Source organism: Prunus mume, linkage group LG2, assembly GCF_029339155.1.
Source record: "Prunus mume cultivar Tortuosa linkage group LG2, ASM2933915v1, whole genome shotgun sequence".
NCBI classification, from domain to species: domain Eukaryota; kingdom Viridiplantae; phylum Streptophyta; class Magnoliopsida; order Rosales; family Rosaceae; genus Prunus; species Prunus mume.
This window is the reverse complement of record NC_142699.1, coordinates 17727391-17747315: the sequence shown is the minus strand read 5'-3', so window position 1 is coordinate 17747315 and position 19925 is coordinate 17727391. Positions and strand designations below refer to the sequence as shown.

General features: G+C 37.2%; 4 protein-coding genes across 5 annotated transcripts; 3 read left to right on the top strand and 1 right to left on the bottom strand.

The window, feature by feature from the left end:
- Window positions 1-282: 282 nt before the first annotated feature.
- LOC103341663 (amino-acid permease BAT1) lies at window positions 283-6097 on the top strand. Its single transcript, XM_016796570.2, is given in 9 exon segments — window positions 283-562; window positions 1239-1499; window positions 4018-4036; window positions 4157-4280; window positions 4283-4375; window positions 4475-4656; window positions 5090-5379; window positions 5472-5601; window positions 5683-6097. Coding segments are annotated over 9 exon segments (1659 nt in total). The 5' UTR covers window positions 283-350; the 3' UTR covers window positions 6031-6097.
- Window positions 6098-6622: 525 nt separating this feature from the next.
- LOC103341664 (uncharacterized) lies at window positions 6623-9116 on the bottom strand. The gene is made up of 3 exons (XM_089044428.1): window positions 8981-9116; window positions 8436-8880; window positions 6623-7776 (listed from the first exon to the last, which is right to left on the bottom strand). The coding sequence occupies exons 1-3, from the start codon at window positions 9114-9116 to the stop codon at window positions 6810-6812; spliced, it is 1548 nt and encodes a 515-aa protein (XP_088900554.1). The 3' UTR covers window positions 6623-6809.
- A 2783-nt stretch (window positions 9117-11899) lies between these two features.
- LOC103341532 (Ubiquitin-like superfamily protein) lies at window positions 11900-15268 on the top strand. Of its 2 annotated transcripts, none has more exons than XM_008245076.3 (7): window positions 11900-12163; window positions 12266-12341; window positions 12525-12586; window positions 12735-12877; window positions 13052-13250; window positions 13343-13393; window positions 13874-14013. In XM_008245076.3, exons 1-6 carry the CDS (start codon window positions 12158-12160, stop codon window positions 13388-13390), a joined length of 534 nt encoding a protein of 177 aa, XP_008243298.1. In that variant the 5' UTR covers window positions 11900-12157; the 3' UTR covers window positions 13391-13393; window positions 13874-14013. The 2 variants fall into 2 exon arrangements, with proteins under 2 accessions (XP_008243298.1, XP_008243297.1); XM_008245075.2 differs by lacking the exon at window positions 13343-13393 and adding an exon at window positions 14945-15268 and having other exon boundaries at window positions 11929-12163; window positions 13874-14045.
- Window positions 15269-15876: 608 nt separating this feature from the next.
- On the top strand, window positions 15877-19481 carry LOC103341534 (putative zinc finger protein At1g68190). Its single transcript, XM_008245078.3, is given in 8 exon segments — window positions 15877-16025; window positions 16587-17074; window positions 17076-17163; window positions 17582-17896; window positions 18393-18620; window positions 18750-19027; window positions 19124-19167; window positions 19170-19481. Coding segments are annotated over 7 exon segments (1458 nt in total). The 5' UTR covers window positions 15877-16025; window positions 16587-16652; the 3' UTR covers window positions 19253-19481.
- The last annotated feature ends 444 nt before the right edge of the window (window positions 19482-19925 follow it).

Sequence of the window (19925 nt, the reverse complement as noted above, 5' to 3'; positions counted from 1 at the left end):
TTTCAGAATTAAATTTCATGCTAGGAGATAATTTTCAGATTAAAATCAATCATCAATGATGGATCCATTTTCTGAAATTTGAGCGCAAAGTGAATGCATTGAGTGATTGTTGTGATTGGAGAGAGAGAGGGCAACTAACAATTATAGAGACAAATACCAAAATTAAGAAAAGTAGGTGCGTGCGGACTTCAATCAGATCAGTAAAAGGTACTGAAAAGCAATATGTCTCTGATGTGCCCACCGCCCACCCACCAATAATTTTGGTGTGGGTTTAAGCTTTATGCAGCTGTTTGACTGTTAGCTAGCTATTTCTTATAACACACAGCTTCACTTTCAGAGGTGAATTAGTTATGAAATTCATCATCATCATCATCACCCCAAAAAAAATCCAAGTCTTTGAATCTGAAACTGATCAGAAGGCAACCCCAACAAGGACATATAACATGGAAGAAGAACAAGGCCCCTATCACCCTCTTCGAGATCAAGGCGGCGACGCCATTTCTGCTGATGACACTCGGTTGAAGCAGCTGGGTTACAAGCAAGAACTCAGTCGTAACCTCTCGTATGAAACCTTTACCCTATCCATCCATCCATGAATATTTACCTTTTTTTTTTTTTCTTTCTGTTTAATTTGTGGAAGCACTTTTGACTTTTCTGGCACTTTTCCCACATCACAATCACATTTTTCAGTTCTAGATGAATGCATATAAGTCTTCTTTTTGAATCCAGACAGTAATAACAAACGTGAGCATAATTTAATATGATATGATTGTTTTCCAAGAAATTAAATGACATTATTTTGATTGATATACTTTTGTTTTATTATTAGTTTGCTTGGACAGGAAAGTTGTATTTAAACTTTGCTTGGGTTTCATGCGATCCTTTTATTTTGCGTATTTTCCTGGCCGCTGTTTTTGAATATTGTTGATTCAAAAACGACTGACTTTGAATAAGATATTTGAACAAATATCTGAAAAGTAGCTTTCTCATTTGATTTTGATTGATATCTAAAAACTAAACAGTGCAGAATTGGGGCAGCCAATCAGATTTAGTATTTACCAACAAACTGATAATAAAATAAGAAACGACACGCGGATCAATCAGAGCAAGCCAACGCAAGAAATCTATTTATGGAATCTGTGTTTTAGTTTAATTATGGAATCTTAAACAAGTCAACAAAAATCCAAATTCTAGGCCTTGGATTCATTCTGTGCTTCTTGTCTTGTTGTTGTGTGCAGGGCAATTGCAAACTTCTCGATGACTTTCTCCATCATTTCAGTTCTGACTGGTCTCAGCACAACATATAGTATGGGCCTCACCTATGGTGGGCCGGTAACTATGGTCTACGGGTGGCCCATTGTGGGCCTCTTCACACTCCTAGTGGGCCTATCAATGGCCGAGATTTGTTCCGCTTATCCAACTTCTGGTGGGCTTTACTTCTGGAGCGCCAAACTCTCTGGTAAACGCTGGGGCCCCTTGGCAGCCTGGCTCACTGGCTGGTACGTTTTAACTTCTTTTATTTTATTTATTTTTAGTCTCTAAAAAAATATTTGTTACATGTAATGCTGAAGTCTTAAGGCCCAGGCACTATCTCTTATTTATTTGATCAAACTAAACAATTTGATCCAACAACTAGTCAATTTAATTAAACAGTTAAGATATATGACCTCATCTAAGAGCCTTATCTAAAGCCCTCACTATAGAATTCTACCAGAAACCAAATCGAATCCTTGAAATATTTGATGTTTGGAATTTAAGTGGTTTTCATGCATCGTATATTGTTGGGCCATGAAATCCTAAAGCCCATGTAGATGAAGTGGGCCTGAACAATTCCTGAGCCTAGGTATTGAACAGACGTTGGTCCAAGAGCGCTTGTTGGCCAATGGGCTATTACATTTTTTTAATTTATTTTTGCATGAACCATTGGATTGGATGGATCCCACTCCCATGCCTGCTTAATAATTTTCAGGTATTGTATTGTGTTTGTCCATTGACTGGTATTTTGTGGATTTTTTGACTTGCGTATTGTTTAATTAATCCCTATTACTTTAGGGACTCTAATTGGAGGGTCAGCACGTGGGCTACTTGGTCAATGATTCAGATTCTCCTTTCTGTGGCCGATCCATAATCAAAATCCCATGTGATAATTGATACCTAAGTGACGTCAGAGAATCTTATAATGCACCATGAGTCACAGTGGAAAAAGCTAATATGGAATCTGTAACTGCTATTTATGCTGTGCAAGCAAACATGGTTATGTCATTATAAGTTAGGTTGCAATATTTGTATAACTTATAATTACGTGTTGCTTCATCTCTGAAGTGAAACCTTCGCAAACAACGCTGAAATAGAATCATTACGTTCCATGGGCCAAAAATCCAATGAAAGGCAAAAGAATGAAAAGCCAAGTCAATCATCAAGCCAATATCCAAAGTCCATAGGCCACGTCCTAGCAATCTTCTCGGCGCGTCAACCTGCATTGCCTACTGGCTGCTCTGTTTGACTTTCATGCCCTCAATCAAAAGCTCTCCTTTTCTGTTCTCATATGCCTATTTTATACTCGAGATGCGTAGCCACTGACACTCTGCTTGAATCAATATTAGCAAAATTAAGGCAAATCCAATTTCTCTCTGTCCCTTGGAATTAAAGAAAAATGTTGTCTGATGGTCGTGACAGAATGGGACTGCCATCTCATGTGGTCCCAAACGGCAGCGCTTCACAGGACTCCGGCCATGCCCGTCTCCATGAACTTGGCTACAAACAAGAGCTCAAGCGTGACCTCTCGTAATTTTTCCAAATTCCAATTTTTTCTTTCGTTTTGTTTTGAAAGATCTCTTCTTTTTCTAGTTTTGAGGTTTTTTGGTTTATGGGTTAGCTCGTTTGGAATTGCAGGCTGCTTTCAAATTTTGCCTTTTCATTTTCAATCATATCGGTGCTTACCGGTGTGACCACTCTTTACAACACTGGACTCAAATACGGTGGTCCAGTTTCTGTTGTTTATGGATGGCTTATCGCTGGTTCTTTCACCATCTTTGTTGGGTTGTCCATGGCTGAGATTTGTTCTTCCTACCCGACTTCTGGGGGTCTATACTATTGGAGTGCCAAGCTCGCTGGCCCAAGATGGGCACCCTTTGCTTCTTGGCTCACTGGCTGGTACTTTCCTCTCCTTTCAGTTATTCCTCATTCCTGATCACTTTTACCAACACTGTTACTCGTTTAGAATTTGATTGCCTAAAAAGGGACTAAAATTTTGGTGTTCTGTTGGGGTTATGGGATCTGGAGTGCCTAGATGAATATGTTGGTTGACTAGTTGAGCTTTATAGCTCCTGTGCATTATAGCTTTCACAGCATGTGTACCATGTTTAAGTAATCTTACGAGTGTGAATATCTTTCATTCTTCGTTTTGCTATGCTACTATGTCCTAGTTATCTGTTCCGGAGCTGTATAACTCAGATTCTTGTCGGAATAGCTGTATAAGGTCAGATTCTTGATTGATGATGTGTAGTTCTTTAGATTAGGTTGATTTGGTTACTCGCGATTTTGGTGGGGATTAACTCTAGGACGTGCTCAACATGAATAGCTCTATCTGTAGATGAACTAAATTACGCATCATGCCAGCAATAATGATCAATTTACTTTTGAACTGGGATGAATAAGTTTTAATAGAATTTATGTGGAATGCGAGTAGTCTCTGGTGCTTCCGCTTTAGAATTTTTTTTTATATAACGTCGAACTATCTTCACAAATATGTTTAAGATGCTCAACTCTTGTTCGCTATACCATCTCAAGCTGGAATTATTGAAGCCTTCAAATTTTATACTGCTATTGATGCATATGCCATTTTGTCTTGTGATGTTCTCAAACACGCATGGGCTAGAATGGTGAAATTGTTACCTTGTTTATTCTGAGCCTAAAACTGAAATGTATATTACGTGCAACTTTAATCTCAAGACTTTCCAAGTTGGTCTCTCTGCTATCCTATTCTCTGATGACAGTAAATGGTTTTATGTTTTGCAGGTTCAACATAGTTGGTCAGGTAATTGTAAAAACTCTTATGTTGTGAAGTTTAAAATCGTTCAATATCCATTCTGAGGGTTGTTATGGATCTGATATTTCCATTATAAGCTCTAACTGCATTGCTACCTTCCAATTGCAGTGGGCAGTCACAACGAGTGTGGATTTCTCACTTGCACAGCTGATTAACGTAATCATTCTCCTTAGCTCAGGTGGAAGAAATGGTGATGGTGCTTCGGGAGATAAATATGTAGTCATTGGTATCCATGGGGAATTTTGTTTCTACATGCTCTCATAAACAGTCTTCCCATCTCGTACTTATCTCTCTTTGGACAGCTAGCTGCTGCATGGAATATTGTAGGTATAACGTATTTTCAAGCACTTTTCACTTTCCTAGTTTTCAATTTATTGCTTGAGGATACCTATATCTTGGATTTCTTATTGCTATTGGAATACGTAGGCGTCTTTGTCCTTATGATTCTCATTCCCTGTGTTGCAACGGAGAGGGCAAGCGCCAAGTTTGTATTCACTCACTTCAACACTGATAATGGGGAGGGAGTCAACAACAAAGTTTACATTTTTGTTCTGGGACTCTTAATGAGTCAGTATACCATAACTGGCTATGATGCATCTGCCCATATGGTAAGTTGATACCTTCATTACTTTCAACTTAATTCACTTACTTCATAAGATGCAATCTGTAAGGATGAATCCTAAGATCTCAATCAGATGCATCCTGTTTGTGGGAGTGCAAAATTATGGGATTGTCAAATGCTACATAATCTTTGTGTGTATGAAGTTGTCTTTTTGTTTTTGCTGAGCGAGTTGTATTTGATATTTCAACTTGCGTAATGTCATATTTGCATTAGCAATCTCATATAAACTCTAAGCATTATCAACTAAAGTAAAGTCATGTTTGCATAATAACTATTTTGTCCATACTGTAATGATACGATCATCAAATCAAACACAAGATGTTTGGAAATCAATAACGTTTTTAGCTCTTCTCTTTGTTTGATGGCTTAATGCTTGGTCATATAATTGTAACGAAATCTCCTTCAACTTCTGTTTCTAGACAGAAGAAACCAAGAATGCGGATACAAATGGACCAAAAGGAATAATTAGTTCCATCGTGATATCTATTATCGTTGGATGGGGTTATATACTCGGGATCACCTTTGCTGCTACTAACATCCCATACCTTTTGGATGAGACTAATGATGCTGGTGGTTATGCCATTGCTGAAATATTTTACCTAGCATTCAAGAGTAGATATGGCAGTGGAGTTGGAGGAATTATATGCCTGGGAGTGGTTGGTGTTGCCATATTCTTCTGTGGTATGAGTTCAGTTACTAGCAACTCCAGGTAAGCAAGCCTATTTTATGTCTCATACAACAAGAACCACTAGGCTTGACTTTAATCTCTCAGCTGCTCATAGTGCTTAAGTTTCTTCTCAGGATGGCTTATGCATTCTCTAGAGATGGAGCCATGCCATTTTCATCATTTTGGCATAAAGTGAATAAGCATGAAGTCCCAGTAAACGCAGTTTGGCTTTCAGCCTTTGTATCATTTTGCATGGCACTGACAGTAAGCACATCATTTGTTGCAATAAACTTGTATCTCTGTTTTTCTGCAACTGCTAAGCATATGTTTATTTCGTCTTTGCAGTCTCTTGGAAGCCTTGTGGCATTTAATGCCATGGTATCTATAGCAACCATTGGACTGTACATTGCTTATGCCCTACCCATCTTCTTGAGGGTGACCTTGGCACGCAAATCCTTTGTCGCAGGACCTTTCAACTTAGGACGCTACGGGCTCCTTGTTGGTTGGATTTCAGTGCTTTGGGTAGCAACCATCTCGGTCCTCTTCTCGTTGCCTGTTGCCTATCCAGTTACTATTGAGACACTCAACTATACTCCTGTTGCAGTTGGGGGTTTGTTACTTATTACAGTTTTAGCTTGGATCTTGCGTGCTCGGCACTGGTTTAACGGTCCTATAACCAACACAAATGAATGAACTTGTGTATATTCAGTGATTTTCATTTCTTCCAATCATCTATAGAAAAAGATTATTTTTTAAGCAAGGCATCTGCTGCAATTTTCTTCTTTTTAATTATATTCAAAGCTGATGACTTAATTTGTACAAATTACCCAATTTATGATAATACTCCAGGTTATACCAACGGAGTCTCGTCTCACAGCATTCGCAGAATCTGGGGGAGATGGCATGCTACACGGTATGCATTGACCTCCACAGCTATAAAACGCTGAATCTGCTCGTTTAACTGAGAATGGAGTATTTTCATATGCTCGTTTCAACGAGGCTTTATTGGTTTATATGGTGTGTGTACGCGGCAAATTTTTCATTTGATACAAACTAACTTTAACCAACATAAAATTTGGAAAGCACGAAATCTCATATAAAAGGAAATTTTCAGTTCAAGCTACTCTACTCTAACCTGCAGTATCTGTGAACTACCAACGTTAATTATGCCATGCTTGAATGGAAAAAGGGGATGCACTTAATTTTTGAAGTCTGAATCAGGAACAACGTTAATTATGCCAAAATCTATTTTTCTATAAATTAGTAAACTGAGTAATCAGCTTACAACAACTTAAGAGGAAACATATGCTTCGAGTTCATTGTTACCAAATTTTATTTGGAGAGACCTATTGACATGAAACTTCATCTGCATTCGAACTCATAAGCTATTGTGGATCGGTGCTGTTTTCAGAGGAAGTTTTTCTTAACCATTCACAGCAACCATCCACATGACCTGCATCTGGAGCTTATGACTATAGAGGGTCTGTGCTATTTTCAAGTAAAGTTTCCCTTAGCCATTCACAGTAACGATCAGCATCACCTGCATTTGGTACACTGCCAACACAGCTGGCCTCCTGTGGGTCTTCTTCAAGCAGTTTCAACAGCTCATCATACTCTGAAAGGGGTTGGTTCTCGTTTGGTGAACTAGCCTCTCCAGCTGTAGTATCCAGCTTCTGGCTGCCATCATTGAAGTCTGCCGGAAATTTGTTTGGATTGGTTGTATTGCCTGAAGCTATCTGTTCTGGCACAAACTCAAGTAATTCAGTTGTTAATCTTGCACCTTCTGTTGAAAACTGGTTCTGATTTTGGGAATCGAAGGGACTGGTCAAAGATGAAGTATAGTATTGCTCTTGATTCATGACAGAAGGCTCATTTGGGACCTGAAATGTGTTTCCTGATATGTAGGGAGAAGCAGCAGCCTCTGGAGTCATGTAGTTCATACTTGGAAAGTGGCTTTCACTTGTTCTAAAACTGTTCTCTTCTATTCCAAGAGGTTGTTGGTTCATGATTTCATTCATGCCAGCACCGTATCCAAAACTGCTTGTTTCCCTTATTTGGTTCAAATTTTGAAACTGCCCTTGAGATCTTAAATAAAACTCACTAGGGTTGTTGGTATGATGATTTGTGTAGTGAGACAAGATTGTATGTCCCGAATATAGATTCTGCCTTCTGTAGTCATGATTGTTGAAACCAGCTAGAGGGATAGGAGATGTGATCAAAGAATTTGGAGCATCTAATTGTGCTGTATTACCTTGGACTCCAAAACTTGATGTCCTTTGATCATATTGGCATACCAGAGAACTTTGCTTTGCTGGTGGGAATTCATTTCTGTTGATGCAATTCGATAATCTACTTAATGAAGAAGGTAAGCTAGTTGTGTCCGTCCCACGAATTCTCTGAACCTGTTTTTTATATTTCTGGAAGGAAAGAATATAAATCCTATTTAAAACGGTTAACAAGATTAAGGATATTGGTAATAATGCATGCAAGTTCTCAACTTGGAAAAAGAAATGAAGCAGAAAGGAAAACCATATAGAATGGATATCATGCTGTATGAATTTTAATGGGCTGTAGAAGACAATGACACAAAAAGTTAGAATTGAATGAAAATATGCGTAGTATCATATGGCAAAAACAATAATGCATGCTTTTGCCATACGAATTTGAAGATTCAAACAAACTAGGAAGAGAGAAAAAGGCAGATAAAGAAGAAGCATCTAGCACAACGAAGTCGGTTATCTTTGCTTTACTATGATTCAACAAATGCATAAAGAATCAATCAAGAGTTAATTGATGGGAAATGACTACTTGGTTCTTGAGATATAAGTAGATAAGAAACCTGCAGATGGCTTGCAACCTGGCGCACTGTTATATTTGGCACATTCATCAATTTTAGAATTGCTTTTGGACGAGATTCTGGATCCAAAAAGCAAACATTAAAAGTGACAACAACTTGGTACTTTTTCAGGGTGAAGCATACTGCTGCACCACAAAGCACATAAAAAATTTAGATTGTTTGCTGAGAAAGAAGACTTACTTAGATCTCCTAAGGCACTTAGAGCTGCTGTAAACTTGAGATGCAGTTCTGGAGTCCAAACAGCACGGTGCTTTTTATCGCCGGTGGTGCCATTGCTATCCGATTCACTTCTTCTTGCTCTTCTTTATCATCAATTGGTCGCTTTATCCCAGAAGCTTCTTGGGCTTTGCATGTCAAAGTGCAAGTGTTTTGTTTGTCAATGTCCAAAGCATGTCCAGTTGCAAGGCTACACTCACCACCAGCCTCATTCCTTTTAACACCTCCAAGGGGAGGCCTAAGCACATCACCAGCCTCATTTATCTTAATCCCTTGACAGTCCTTTCCACTGTTCATTTTCGTTCCACAATTTGGTTTATGTTTGTACTTCCTTGGGGTTCTAATCTTCCGGTACACATGTTGCCACATGCTTTTCAGATCCTCCAGAGAAATTGGTTTCTCGAGGAAAAAACAGGCTCCTTCAGCTAGGGCCTTCTTGGCTACATTAACATTCATTTCGGAGGACATGACTGCATGGAAATTCAAGTTATCAAGCAGCTACTACACAAGAAGAAATTTCTGTAAGCCAAATATTCCAAATAGAAAACTTAAGATAAATTCAAAGCTTACATATGACAGGGATCTCCTTCTTGTGCAGTACACGCAGAAAAGAAAGACTGTCCATATCTGGCATGTTAATGTTAGCCATTACAAGCTTATAGTCATCCTTTTGTTCCATAATCATGGACAAAGCAACAGATGCCATCTCGGTTGTGGTCACTGGAAGAAAAACACAAGACTAAGTTGAATTCCATTCAACATGAAGATTAACCAAGTTGCGAAGAACAAGCATCAAGATCAAATCACTTTCAAACTGTGAATTATATCAAAAAGTACATATCCTCTCTATCCAATATGTTTTGATTGTCCTTTCCAACCATTTCTATATCAGTTTTCTTTCATGGATTGCCTCAAGATTTATGTTCACAAAACAAAATGTTTAAACTTTTGATCCAATATCAGTTATTTACATATCGGATACAAAAAAGTATTTGTATGCGTTTATGCACACAGCCACGCAAATAAGATAAAAATTGTCAAGGAAGCACATTTTGATATAATAACTCTTAATATTGTGTTATAGACATAAAGCCACGTTTGACGTCTAGGATTAAATTGGATTGAATAACTCACAAGATTCAAGGTATGTTGAAGTAAGAAATGAAGATAGAGTTGAATGATTTTTCATTTTGTAGGGATTAGAAGGGATACATATTGATATCATATCATTTTGTGGGGATTGGATGGGATCATGGGCCATAACTAATCCATCTTCTACCTTCACCTTGAACAAAATTTGAAGATTGGCCTTGATTTCTTCCATCAACAAATCTAGTGAGTTATCTAATCAAATCCAATCTTAGACACCAAATGTGACCTATATGTATACATAAAACACAGGAATATTTATGTAAGCATGCCAATCTTATTTGAAAGATAAACAGACCACCATATATCTGTGCATGAAATTCAGATTATGGAATGAACAAATTTTAAAACAAATTATTCAGAGGAAACAAGAAATGCTCAAAATTATGACATGAACACATTTCTTTTAAGGATCATGTATATTATTACCCTTGAATGAGTATTGTTCAAGCGTTGATGCTATGCACATGAGGGACAATGTGTCATGATCTACCAGAAGGATTTTGAGGTCATGTGCAAAGCTAGGGAGACCATTAGTCTCTGTACGACTCATATGTTCCATTGCCACCAGAAGACTCAGGACAAGATATTTGAGTGCAACAGAGAAAACAGGGGGCTTTATTGGTTTATATGTGTGTGTGTGTGAGAGAGAGAGAGAGAGAGAGAGAGAGAGTGAGTTTCTGAAACGAGGCTCAAGCATAAACGAAGATGAAATGTTTTTGTTGAGGAGTTCTCTTATTTATATGAAGAAGAAGAAGAAAAAAAAAAGGACTTAGAAATCTGCCAAATCTTAGTAAATCTTAGAAATTTGCCATAATATAACTCACATGTGATGTGAGCTAGGCTGCTGTGTGTGAACTAGAAAATTATTTTCATATCTGTTTCCAGGTTCAAGAAATGACAGATTCATGTTCTGCATAATTATAAAGGAATGTACTACAAAAAAGTTATGAACATTTTCCTTAATTCCACATTCAGCAGTTTTGACCATTGAGCTTTTTAGGTAATTCAATTCAATGTCCTTTGACATGCATTCTTATGAATTGAAAAAAGACAAAAGCAGTGAAGAAATTCAATTTTCTTCTGAGGTTCATGATAGTTTCTGTTGCATATGCTTTTCTGCAAAAGCTATTCTCCACAACTGATACTATCTTAGAAGCCCTTATTCTGATTAACAATAATTTTCCATTGATTTTCTTAATTTTAGTTCTAACAATCACTACCAATCAAGTAATTTGTTATGCTTATGAGCTCAAAATATAGAATTCAATGAGTCGCGAGAGAAATGTAGGGAATTTTTTTTTCAGAAAGAGGCTGTTTACATGGAATGCCTTTTTCTTGACATATGTCTAGAAATGCCTTCTCTTAAAAAGGATAATATTTGCTCTAAGAAATAGCGAGTCAAATAGTTAGTTATTTGGGATTTAATGCGGTTTATTGAACTTAATTTGCTACGCACTCCCTTAGAATTGACTGGTTTTATTTTGAAAATGGATGATCTCTACATTTCATGCTGCAGTGCAGCTGAAGCTCATTAGGGCAGTTATTCCATGACTCAATACTCAATGAATAAATAACGAAAATAACTTGAAGAAGGTGTGGTCTTTTACTAAGCATTGAGCAATTAGTTTAAATATGATTCATAGTGAAAAACTCGTTTCCTAGAGCTAAATTGACTATTATATTATCAAAACTAGCATCTTTGCCCTTTCTGTCCACCCTAAGGCGCGAAAAAATGTTTTAATTAAGTGCATTTAACGGATTTTCAAAAATTTAACTACCAATGCGTTTTACTTTATATACACTAGTCTCTTGACCCGCGTTTATGCACGTATTATTAAAGCCTTATATAAATATAAATATAAATATATGCATATATATATTATATAAAGAATGATTAGATATATAATAACTATTCATAGTGAACAACTCGTTTCCTAGAGCTAAATTGGCTATTATATTATCAAAACTAGCATCTTTGCCCTTTTTGTCCGCCCTAAGGCGCGAAAAGATGTTTTAGTTAAGTGAATTTAACAGATTTTCAAAATTTTAACCACCAATGCGTTTTATTTTATATATACACTTGACCCGCGTTAATGCACGTACTATTAAAGCCTTATATAAAGAATGATTAGATATATAATAACTATGATTAGATGTATTTTTTTTTTTAATATTTACCAATTTTTTTAATATATAAACTCATCTCTTTTTTCTTTCTTTCTGATTATATATTAATTTTTCACAAATTTTTGGTTTTTTTAATGTGCACACTATGTGGGTTAATAGGTGAAGCACAAAGCCTCAGCACATAGATGAAGCCCAATTTTGGAGTTGGGTTAGGGCCAAACCGATCTGTGTTTGATTGGCGGGACACTAAAACAGAAAACTTCAATTGAAAAGACGCAGAGACTGATGTCATTTTTCGGTCGAATAGATATACTTGAGGAGGCATGAAAAGCAGAACAAAGTCACTGGAGCCCAACAAAAGCTTGGGACCAAAAACAGCCTGAGCCGCAAGATACAAAAGAAAGAGCAAACGAAGTTGGAAAGGTGGTAGGGATACATCAACAAAATCATCTTAATTTTTACGGGTTGATGATGGTGAGGCTTACTCGTTACTCGTCAGGGTTTTTTTATTATAATTTTTTTAATTTTATCATACCATTAGTGCAGTTATATCTGACTGTGATTTCTGATTTGCAGGAGGAATTTTCCGAAGAGCTTGAGCCCTTATTCGATTACAGACGTGTTCAGCCTCTCAATGTCGTTTACCTTGATGGTGAGCTCTTTTGGACTCTATTTGGTTGATTCACTTGAGAGGAGCAGAAAATTTTGAACCTTTTTCATCAAATAAGGCATTGAAATTTTAATCTTTTAGGGGTTTATACAGATTTAATTTTGGCGAGTTCAGAATTTGAAGTTTTCAATATCGTTGCCTTTTTTAAAAAAATGTTTCTGGCAGACGATGATTTAGATGCTCCCTCAGCTTCTCCTCCAAAAAGGAGGAAAATTTCCGATTCTGCGGTAACAAATTTATATCCATATTATTTTACATTCATATGTACTGTGTTTGTTGTTTAAATTCCATATGATAAGAGGAATTGTTATAAATTGCAGTCCCCATATTTTATGATTATTTTCCTATTGGTGTTTTGGATTATGTTGGAATTAGGTTGAAAAGGTTGATGCCACTGTGAAGGCAGTAAATGTTATTGATTGTGGTGATAAGGAAGAGGAGGATTGGTTACCTCCTCCGCCCAAGGTTTCCCTTGACGCAAAGCTGCGGGGTGAGGATTCAACCTTAAGGGAGTTGAGGTATTTGAATTTGGGGTTTTTTTTTTTGGGTGTGGATTTTGATTATTATTATCTTCTTAAACTTAGATTATCCTTGCCCCAAGAAGAAATTTGTGACACATTAGTGTCTAGTGTATATCTTTCCCGTTGTTCTTTAGATTCTAGTGGGTAAGTAATTGTGGTCCATGCATGTAGGTTAAAGAAGCAAGAGCTGGCATCACTTGCTCAATCAGCTGAAAACGTGATGCGAGCTGTAGAGGAATCTGTGAAAAGAGAACTTAGTGATTCATTGGAGGCTGTTGCCGAAAAACCCTCAAAGCCCCGTTGTGAAAGAAACAAAATTGTTTTATCTATTCAAGACAAAGATGGAGCTAAGCAATTTCGTATTTACGTGGTATGTTGTGCAGAAGTATTAACCTTTATAATATGTTTGTCTAGTAATTTTCTATTCCAAAAACAAACAAGTTTACTAGTTATTACTGATAGGTAATGGAGTGGGAGTTCAGCAATATGGTATGCTGGTTCCCCTTATGAAAGGTAGGAGTTATGAGAGGCTGTTCATATATAAATCTAATCAAGGGGTTCAGCAATGGACACGTTTTCAACACGTGACTGCTAAATTTTTTATTTTTCACAATTTACCAGTGTTCATATCTAAACCTAAAATTCATGAAAAACTGTTACAAAGCATAGGTTTTCTCAAAACAGAACTTCCTTGTGCCTGTTTTGGTACATTTTCTGCATATTTTCCTTCTCATCTTGTGGATCACTTTATATTTCATATTGTGATTAATCAAGTTGAATACATGGTACATTTTACCTTCCTCTTTCTGACTCTGAATATTAAAAAGATAAGGTCGAAGATTTCTTTGTAAATATCCCTTCCTAGTTCCTTGCTGCCTCACTTTTTTTACATGTTACTTTGTTCCGTATTCTTTGGCCTAATCTTTGATGTATATGCAGGCTATGTGATATTAGACATTGTAATTTTTAATTATGTTTCTTCTACTTTAATAGGACGACAAGTTTGAGCGGCTCTTCAAAATGTATGCAGATAAAGCTAAGCTTGACCTTAAGAGTTTGGTGTTTTGTTTTGATGGGGACAAGATAGGTCCAGCTGCTACACCTGATGCCCTTGGCATGGAGGACAATGACATCATTGAAGTGCATGTTACCTCGAGCTGACATGGTATGGTCATTTCACAATCAACCTCCCATTTGTTTGCTTTGTTAAATTATGGCTTTAGGGCATATCCATATACTCATCCTATTTTGGTTCATATTTAAGTTTTATGTATAAAATTATAAATACATCATTCCTACAAAAAAAGAAAGTTTGAACACGTCCTTTGGTGATTGACTGATAGTTATGTTGAGATTAGTTAAATAGAAGGCTGGGTTGTGCTTAAATTTGGAAGGGTGGACATGGTTTGGGTGGTTAAGAACAAGAACCTGTTTTTCAAGCTTCAGAACTGGCAGAATGATAACTTGTTCCCACATTAAAATCTTTGTGTGCCAGGAAAGCCTCTTTTCCGATTTAGATAGCCACCCTTCTAGTTTGAAGATGCTCATCGTCTCCAGAATGGAATTATGAAGATTTGCTCTCCATTAATCTTATACCTAGGTGGTTAAGGTTGTATTTTTGTTGTTGATAATATTATTAAGACCACGGTTGGGTAGTTGGATAGGCATACTAAAAGCTGAAGTCCCTCAAATAATTCATTCAAAAGGGGGAATAATTGTCATATCATGTAACCATCCCTGCTGCTTATGCTTATTCTTTCGATATATTCAGTGGCGTGGATTTAGAAAGCAGAAGCTGAATGCTGTTTGTGGCATGGAGAAGAAGTTGACAGATTCTAGCAGAGTTGAATTTTTTGTTTTCGGGAACGAAAACCCTGTCTAGATTCACCTCCGTTTTACTTGCTTTGTTACTGCTGCTGAATATAAATTTTTGTTGTCGATGTTTATTTGTTATCTTTGCACAATGTTATGAATACTTTTTAGTCTGAGTTTTTGGCATACAATATTTTATGTTTTTGTTGCTCAATTCCTTTTAAATTCTTATTGCTTCTTCTTTGAATTCAGGTTTTTCTTCAACCAAGGCACTAAAACAACCAACTTGACGACTCTATTGTGGGGACAAGAAGCACCTGGATGTTTGATATTTTCGAATAATTTTGTAGTTTGTGCAGTACCTGCTCTCTAACTGTATAGTGTTATTTTGAAATTATTTAGGAACAAGTGCAAGCTTAAAAGTACATAGCTTGGAGAAAGGAAACACTCCTTGCTTGTTTTGTGGACGTGAACAGTGGACCTAATTGAATTTGAGTGTGCCTAAAACTTGTTTTTCATTAAGCAGCACATTGGCTTCTTTACTGGAATTTACTTATGCATAAAATTTTGTTTTCAGATAGCTTTCCATACTGCACTGCTTTATATGTTATCCTACATTTGAGTGAAAAGAACCAGAATCTAGCTGCCAGCAATCAAATTTGAAAGATTTTGCGAACAATATATGCCCTTAGTGTTCGTGTAGGTGGCTCGATACAACTCATAATGTGTAAGTTATACATTGAAGAATACCTCTACAATTCAAATATAGATGGTCCACTCTTAATTGCATCAATGTCTTTTAAGTTAAAATTTCACATCTAGAGATCCATTGAGTTTAACTCAACTTAAGAATTAGACTTAGGTGGTTAAGATGGGGACAATATCGGTGCTAAATTCCTATAGCAGTCTAGTTGAGCAAATTCAAAGGCACATAATTCAGAGCAAGATTTTCAGAACAATATATGTCCTTAGCACCTTTCTGTAGATACAAAAGAACAAAACCACTTTATATAACAGAACGAACAGCCATTGGCGGAAGCAGGCGAGATTTTGGATCACATGGATCATACATTTCACGTGCACTCAGAGTCACTCGGTCTCTTCTCTTCGTCTCAGAGTCAAGAGGGCAATTGGATAACGTGGATGATGATCCCGTTGTCCACGAGAGCCACGTATTCAAATCCACGCTGGAAAGTTTCATCTCATAAATGTACACGTCAAACCCATAAAGTGTTAAAAGGGATAAAAGCAAGAAAGAACAAGACCAAACACCAAAACAGGTCAGAGCGCAGTCTGCCTCTGAGCTTTTTAATTCCCGGGACAATGGAGAGAGGTATTTTTTTTCCTTCCATTTGCTTTGTCAAGTTTCTGAGTTTTATCTCTGAAATTATAATTGGTTAAATCCATCAGGTTCTTTTCAGTTGCGATCGCCTCTGTTTCTTCTTTCGATTACTTGTCATCTTAAAAGTTCCCTTTTTTTTTTCTCTCGAATGTTTCACATACTTCAAACTTGTAACCGGACACAACTCAACTTGCATTCTTAGCTTGAAATTTCAGAGCTTGACATGTCTAATTTGCATTGGCAAGTTTGATATGGGAATTTTCCCACACCTCAACCATCCGCATCTGATCCAACAACTGAGAAATATGATTCTATTAAGATCCCAATAGAAAATCTCGTATATTTATGTGTATGATGGTAAATATTAGTTAGCCTTTTCATGTCTCCACTCAATACTTTGCTTGTTATGCTGGAATATTGTTTAGATCGTGGAAACTGTGGCAGATCAACTAGGACTATAATTTTTTCTTTTACTTCCCAACTGAAAAAAGATGGTATCTTTCTTCATAAAAATAAAAAGATGGTATCTTTACTGTTGATTATATCTGACAGCGAGAGGGCTCAGCGGAATGGGGGTTTCAAAGTTTTAGAGGCCGTAGTTTTTGTGAAGTAAAGAAAATGAAGAAATTATGTGAGTTTTGCTTGGTACTAAGGCCAGTTGTGTACTGTAAAGCTGATGCAGCACATCTTTGCCTTTCCTGCGATGCAAAGGTCCACTCAGCAAACACTCTTTTTAACCGACATCTGCGTACTATCTTATGCGATTCATGCAAATACCGCCCCGCTTATGTTCAGTGTTTGGATCACAAGATGTTTATGTGCCGTGTCTGTGACATTACCCTGCATATTGCTTCCCAGCATCAGAAAAGGGCAATTAGCAGTTACACAGGTTGCCCATCTGCTAAGGACTTCGCAGCATTTTGGGGTTTTGAATTCAACGAGCTAGACAGTAGTGCGCATCTGGATGGAACTCTCTCCACTTCTTGTGGCTCTTCCTGTGACTCAAGTGTAGTAAACTTAGGTAGTTGTGAACAGTCTTGCTCAAGTTGAAGGCTTTCCAGCAGCAAATTCTCCCACCCTGGCTCCAGGTGGAGATTCTGAAGTGGGTTCAAGCAGTCAACAATACAAGGTAGATTGACAGGAACTATATGTATGTTCTCTTTAATCTTTAATTTCGGCTAACAATGTAATTGGCACTGTTGAAATACGTCATGAAACTGCAATGAAGGTAAATCCTTGATATGGGACAAGGTTTTAGTTTTCAAGAGTTTGATATCTAGTTCATGATATCCATGCTTTAAAAAACTTTAGAGTATCATAGATGGAGTTTCTCTTGATAATGAACATCCACCATTATGAATGAGATGCAGTCTCCTGTGACTAGTTTGGGGCATTCACTATAATTTCCAACATTAAACTGTATCTAGTGCTTGAGTAAATATACCCATTGAAGTCTGCACCATGTCTTCTCAATTGGCATCTTCTATCTTGCATATGTCTCATGAAGGTCAAGAGCATATAAAAGCACTTGTTTTATTCTGCACCAGATTCTTGACTTAAAAAGGCTTCAGCTCACTGAAGGGAGCAGCCCTTCACTTCTGATACGTGGCAAAGAACAAAGTGACTTATCTTCTTCAGTACTTCACACATCAGAGAGGTTCGATGATAATCTTGATCAGAGTTTACAACATTCCAAGATTACTAGATTTGGGCAAAGGGACAGTCTACTTCAGGATCTGAAAGTTGATAATTTGCCATTTCCATTTTCTCAACTGGAGCACATGCCACCATCTTCAACTGCTGGACTTCCGTTGGATACAGAATCGTTTTGGCAGTGCAGAAATCCGGTTGAAAATTGTCAGGTTTGATCAATACCAGTGCAAATCATTTATTTGGACTAATATGTAGTAATAAATCACCTGTTGTTTGTTTGAACACTGATCTCTTACTGTTTATAAGTGCCATGAGAGAAAGGAGAAGTTCTAATTATGTTCAGCTTATGCAGGTAAAAGTTGATACTCTGTATCTCAATGAACCGTATGGATTGTGTTAACCATTTGTTGCCAACTTGCCATCACTTCACCATTAATTGAATAGAAACTCTGACAGGAAAATATCTACGTGAAATAAATTCTGGTTAAGCAATGCTGACTCCAGCGAAATTCCATTACAGTAAACGGCAGGCTTGATGTTTGGATTTCCTATTATAAATTTCTTGATGCTAGGCTGATGGTCCTGCTTACATTACATGCTATCTTCAAATGCATCACTTATATTAGATCTTACTCAATGCTGTGGCTACCTTATCATGGAAAATATCTGTCAGTATAACCATCTGATCGTGATTTTATTTTGCAGCTGTGGGCTCAAAATATGCAAGACATTGGGGTTTGTGAAGAACTTGTTTGTCATGATGATTTTAATATGCCTGATGTTGATATGACATTCCAAAATTTCGAAGAACTATTTGGAGGTGATCAAGATCCAACCAGAGCACTGCTTGATGATAAAGATGTATCATACTCCTCAGTGTTGAAGTATATATCCCTTGACAAATCAGATAATGGCCATGCAACAGCAAGGATGGTGTGAATTTTGGCTTCCCTTCTCTTCTTTTATTTAAATTGTCCAATTACCATAGAATAGTCACCAAGGTTCCTTTGATTAGAACATGTGCTAAATATATACCCTCCAAAAAAAAATGGTTTCTGACAGGAGCATGATGCGTCAGAGGTTTCGTCTATTTTCTTTAACAAAGTTCAAAACCTTGAAGGAAGCATGGATCATTGCCCATGTGTTATTCAACCATCTTCTTCAACTTTGTCATTCTGTAGTGCCAAAAGCAGTGGTACCGATTGTCATGAAAGCCGGCTTTCACCCTATATTGCCACAGGGGAGACTTCAAGAAATTCACCTCATGACCAAGAGGGTGGGCGCTTTGAAGCCAGAGCAAATGCCATGACGAGGAACAAAGAGAAGAAACATTCCCGACTGTAAGTATTAGGGATTCTCTGCTCTAAGCTCTTCCAGTTTGTTTAAGTGTTGCTACATCTCTTATATAGAGAGAACATGCAATTTTTTGTTTTCAGGCTTGTGAGAAAAAATCGATATCCATTTAGGAAAGGTACAGCTGATAACGTAAGCGGGAAAAAGGAAGAGTTGTGAAGAGGAGAGAAGACTATGACTCTGACACTGTAAATGTGACAAGAAGCTATTAAACTTCTGACCACAAGAAGTTATTGAACTCTTCATTGCATGTTGGTTTTGTACATACACCATGGTACCAATGAGATTCTTGGGTTGGGTCCTATAGTCGGACCAATTTATCCGTTCAACTATACTCACAAGCACATAGAACACTAGGACCCCTTGCTTGTGTGAGTGCGGTGGGACGGACGAAGTGTTCCGACCATGAGCCCAAATTAAAAGAAAATGCAAATTGAGTAACCGCTGAAAGCCAGTTTTTGTTTCTCACATAAGTAAACATGATTTCCAACATAATGCTGGAAAAGAAAGAAACTATCATGTACCCAAGACCTCAAAGATGTTTAATGTTTAGAAGGTGGATAGAAACGCAGGGAAATTTTGGGCCATTTGGAGGAAATTCTAACAAAAACGTGCATCAGATATCTTTCAAACTATTATACATTCATGTTTGTAATGGTTACAGTCGCTGTTGTAGGCATTGATCTATGCGTCAAATCTCCTAACTTAGGCCAACATGGTAACAGTTGCTATCAAATATAACTGTTAACAATATCAAATTCTCGAAAATTTCTTTCATTCAGAACTTGTGATTTCAGCTAGTGAGTTTTGATGAGAGCAACATCCAAGCACTCATTACTGGGAAGGTGATTAATGCGGAAGCCTGTAAATTAGCAACTCCAATTA

Bases quoted from the DNA above. Each gene is read 5' to 3' on its own strand.
- LOC103341664 (XM_089044428.1), bottom strand. From the start codon at position 9,116: ATGGCATCTGTTGCTTTGTCCATGATTATGGAACAAAAGGATGACTAT. The intron at 8,881-8,980 runs GTAAGCTTTGAA...ATTTCCATGCAG, and splicing joins GAAGGAGATCCCTGTCATAT to TCATGTCCTCCGAAATGAAT. The intron at 7,777-8,435 runs GTTTGGACTCCA...CGTTTTAAATAG, and splicing joins GCGATAAAAAGCACCGTGCT to GATTTATATTCTTTCCTTCC.
- LOC103341532 (XM_008245075.2), top strand. The intron at 12,587-12,734 runs GTAACAAATTTA...TGTTGGAATTAG, and splicing joins GGAAAATTTCCGATTCTGCG to GTTGAAAAGGTTGATGCCAC. The intron at 12,878-13,051 runs GTATTTGAATTT...CCATGCATGTAG, and splicing joins TCAACCTTAAGGGAGTTGAG to GTTAAAGAAGCAAGAGCTGG.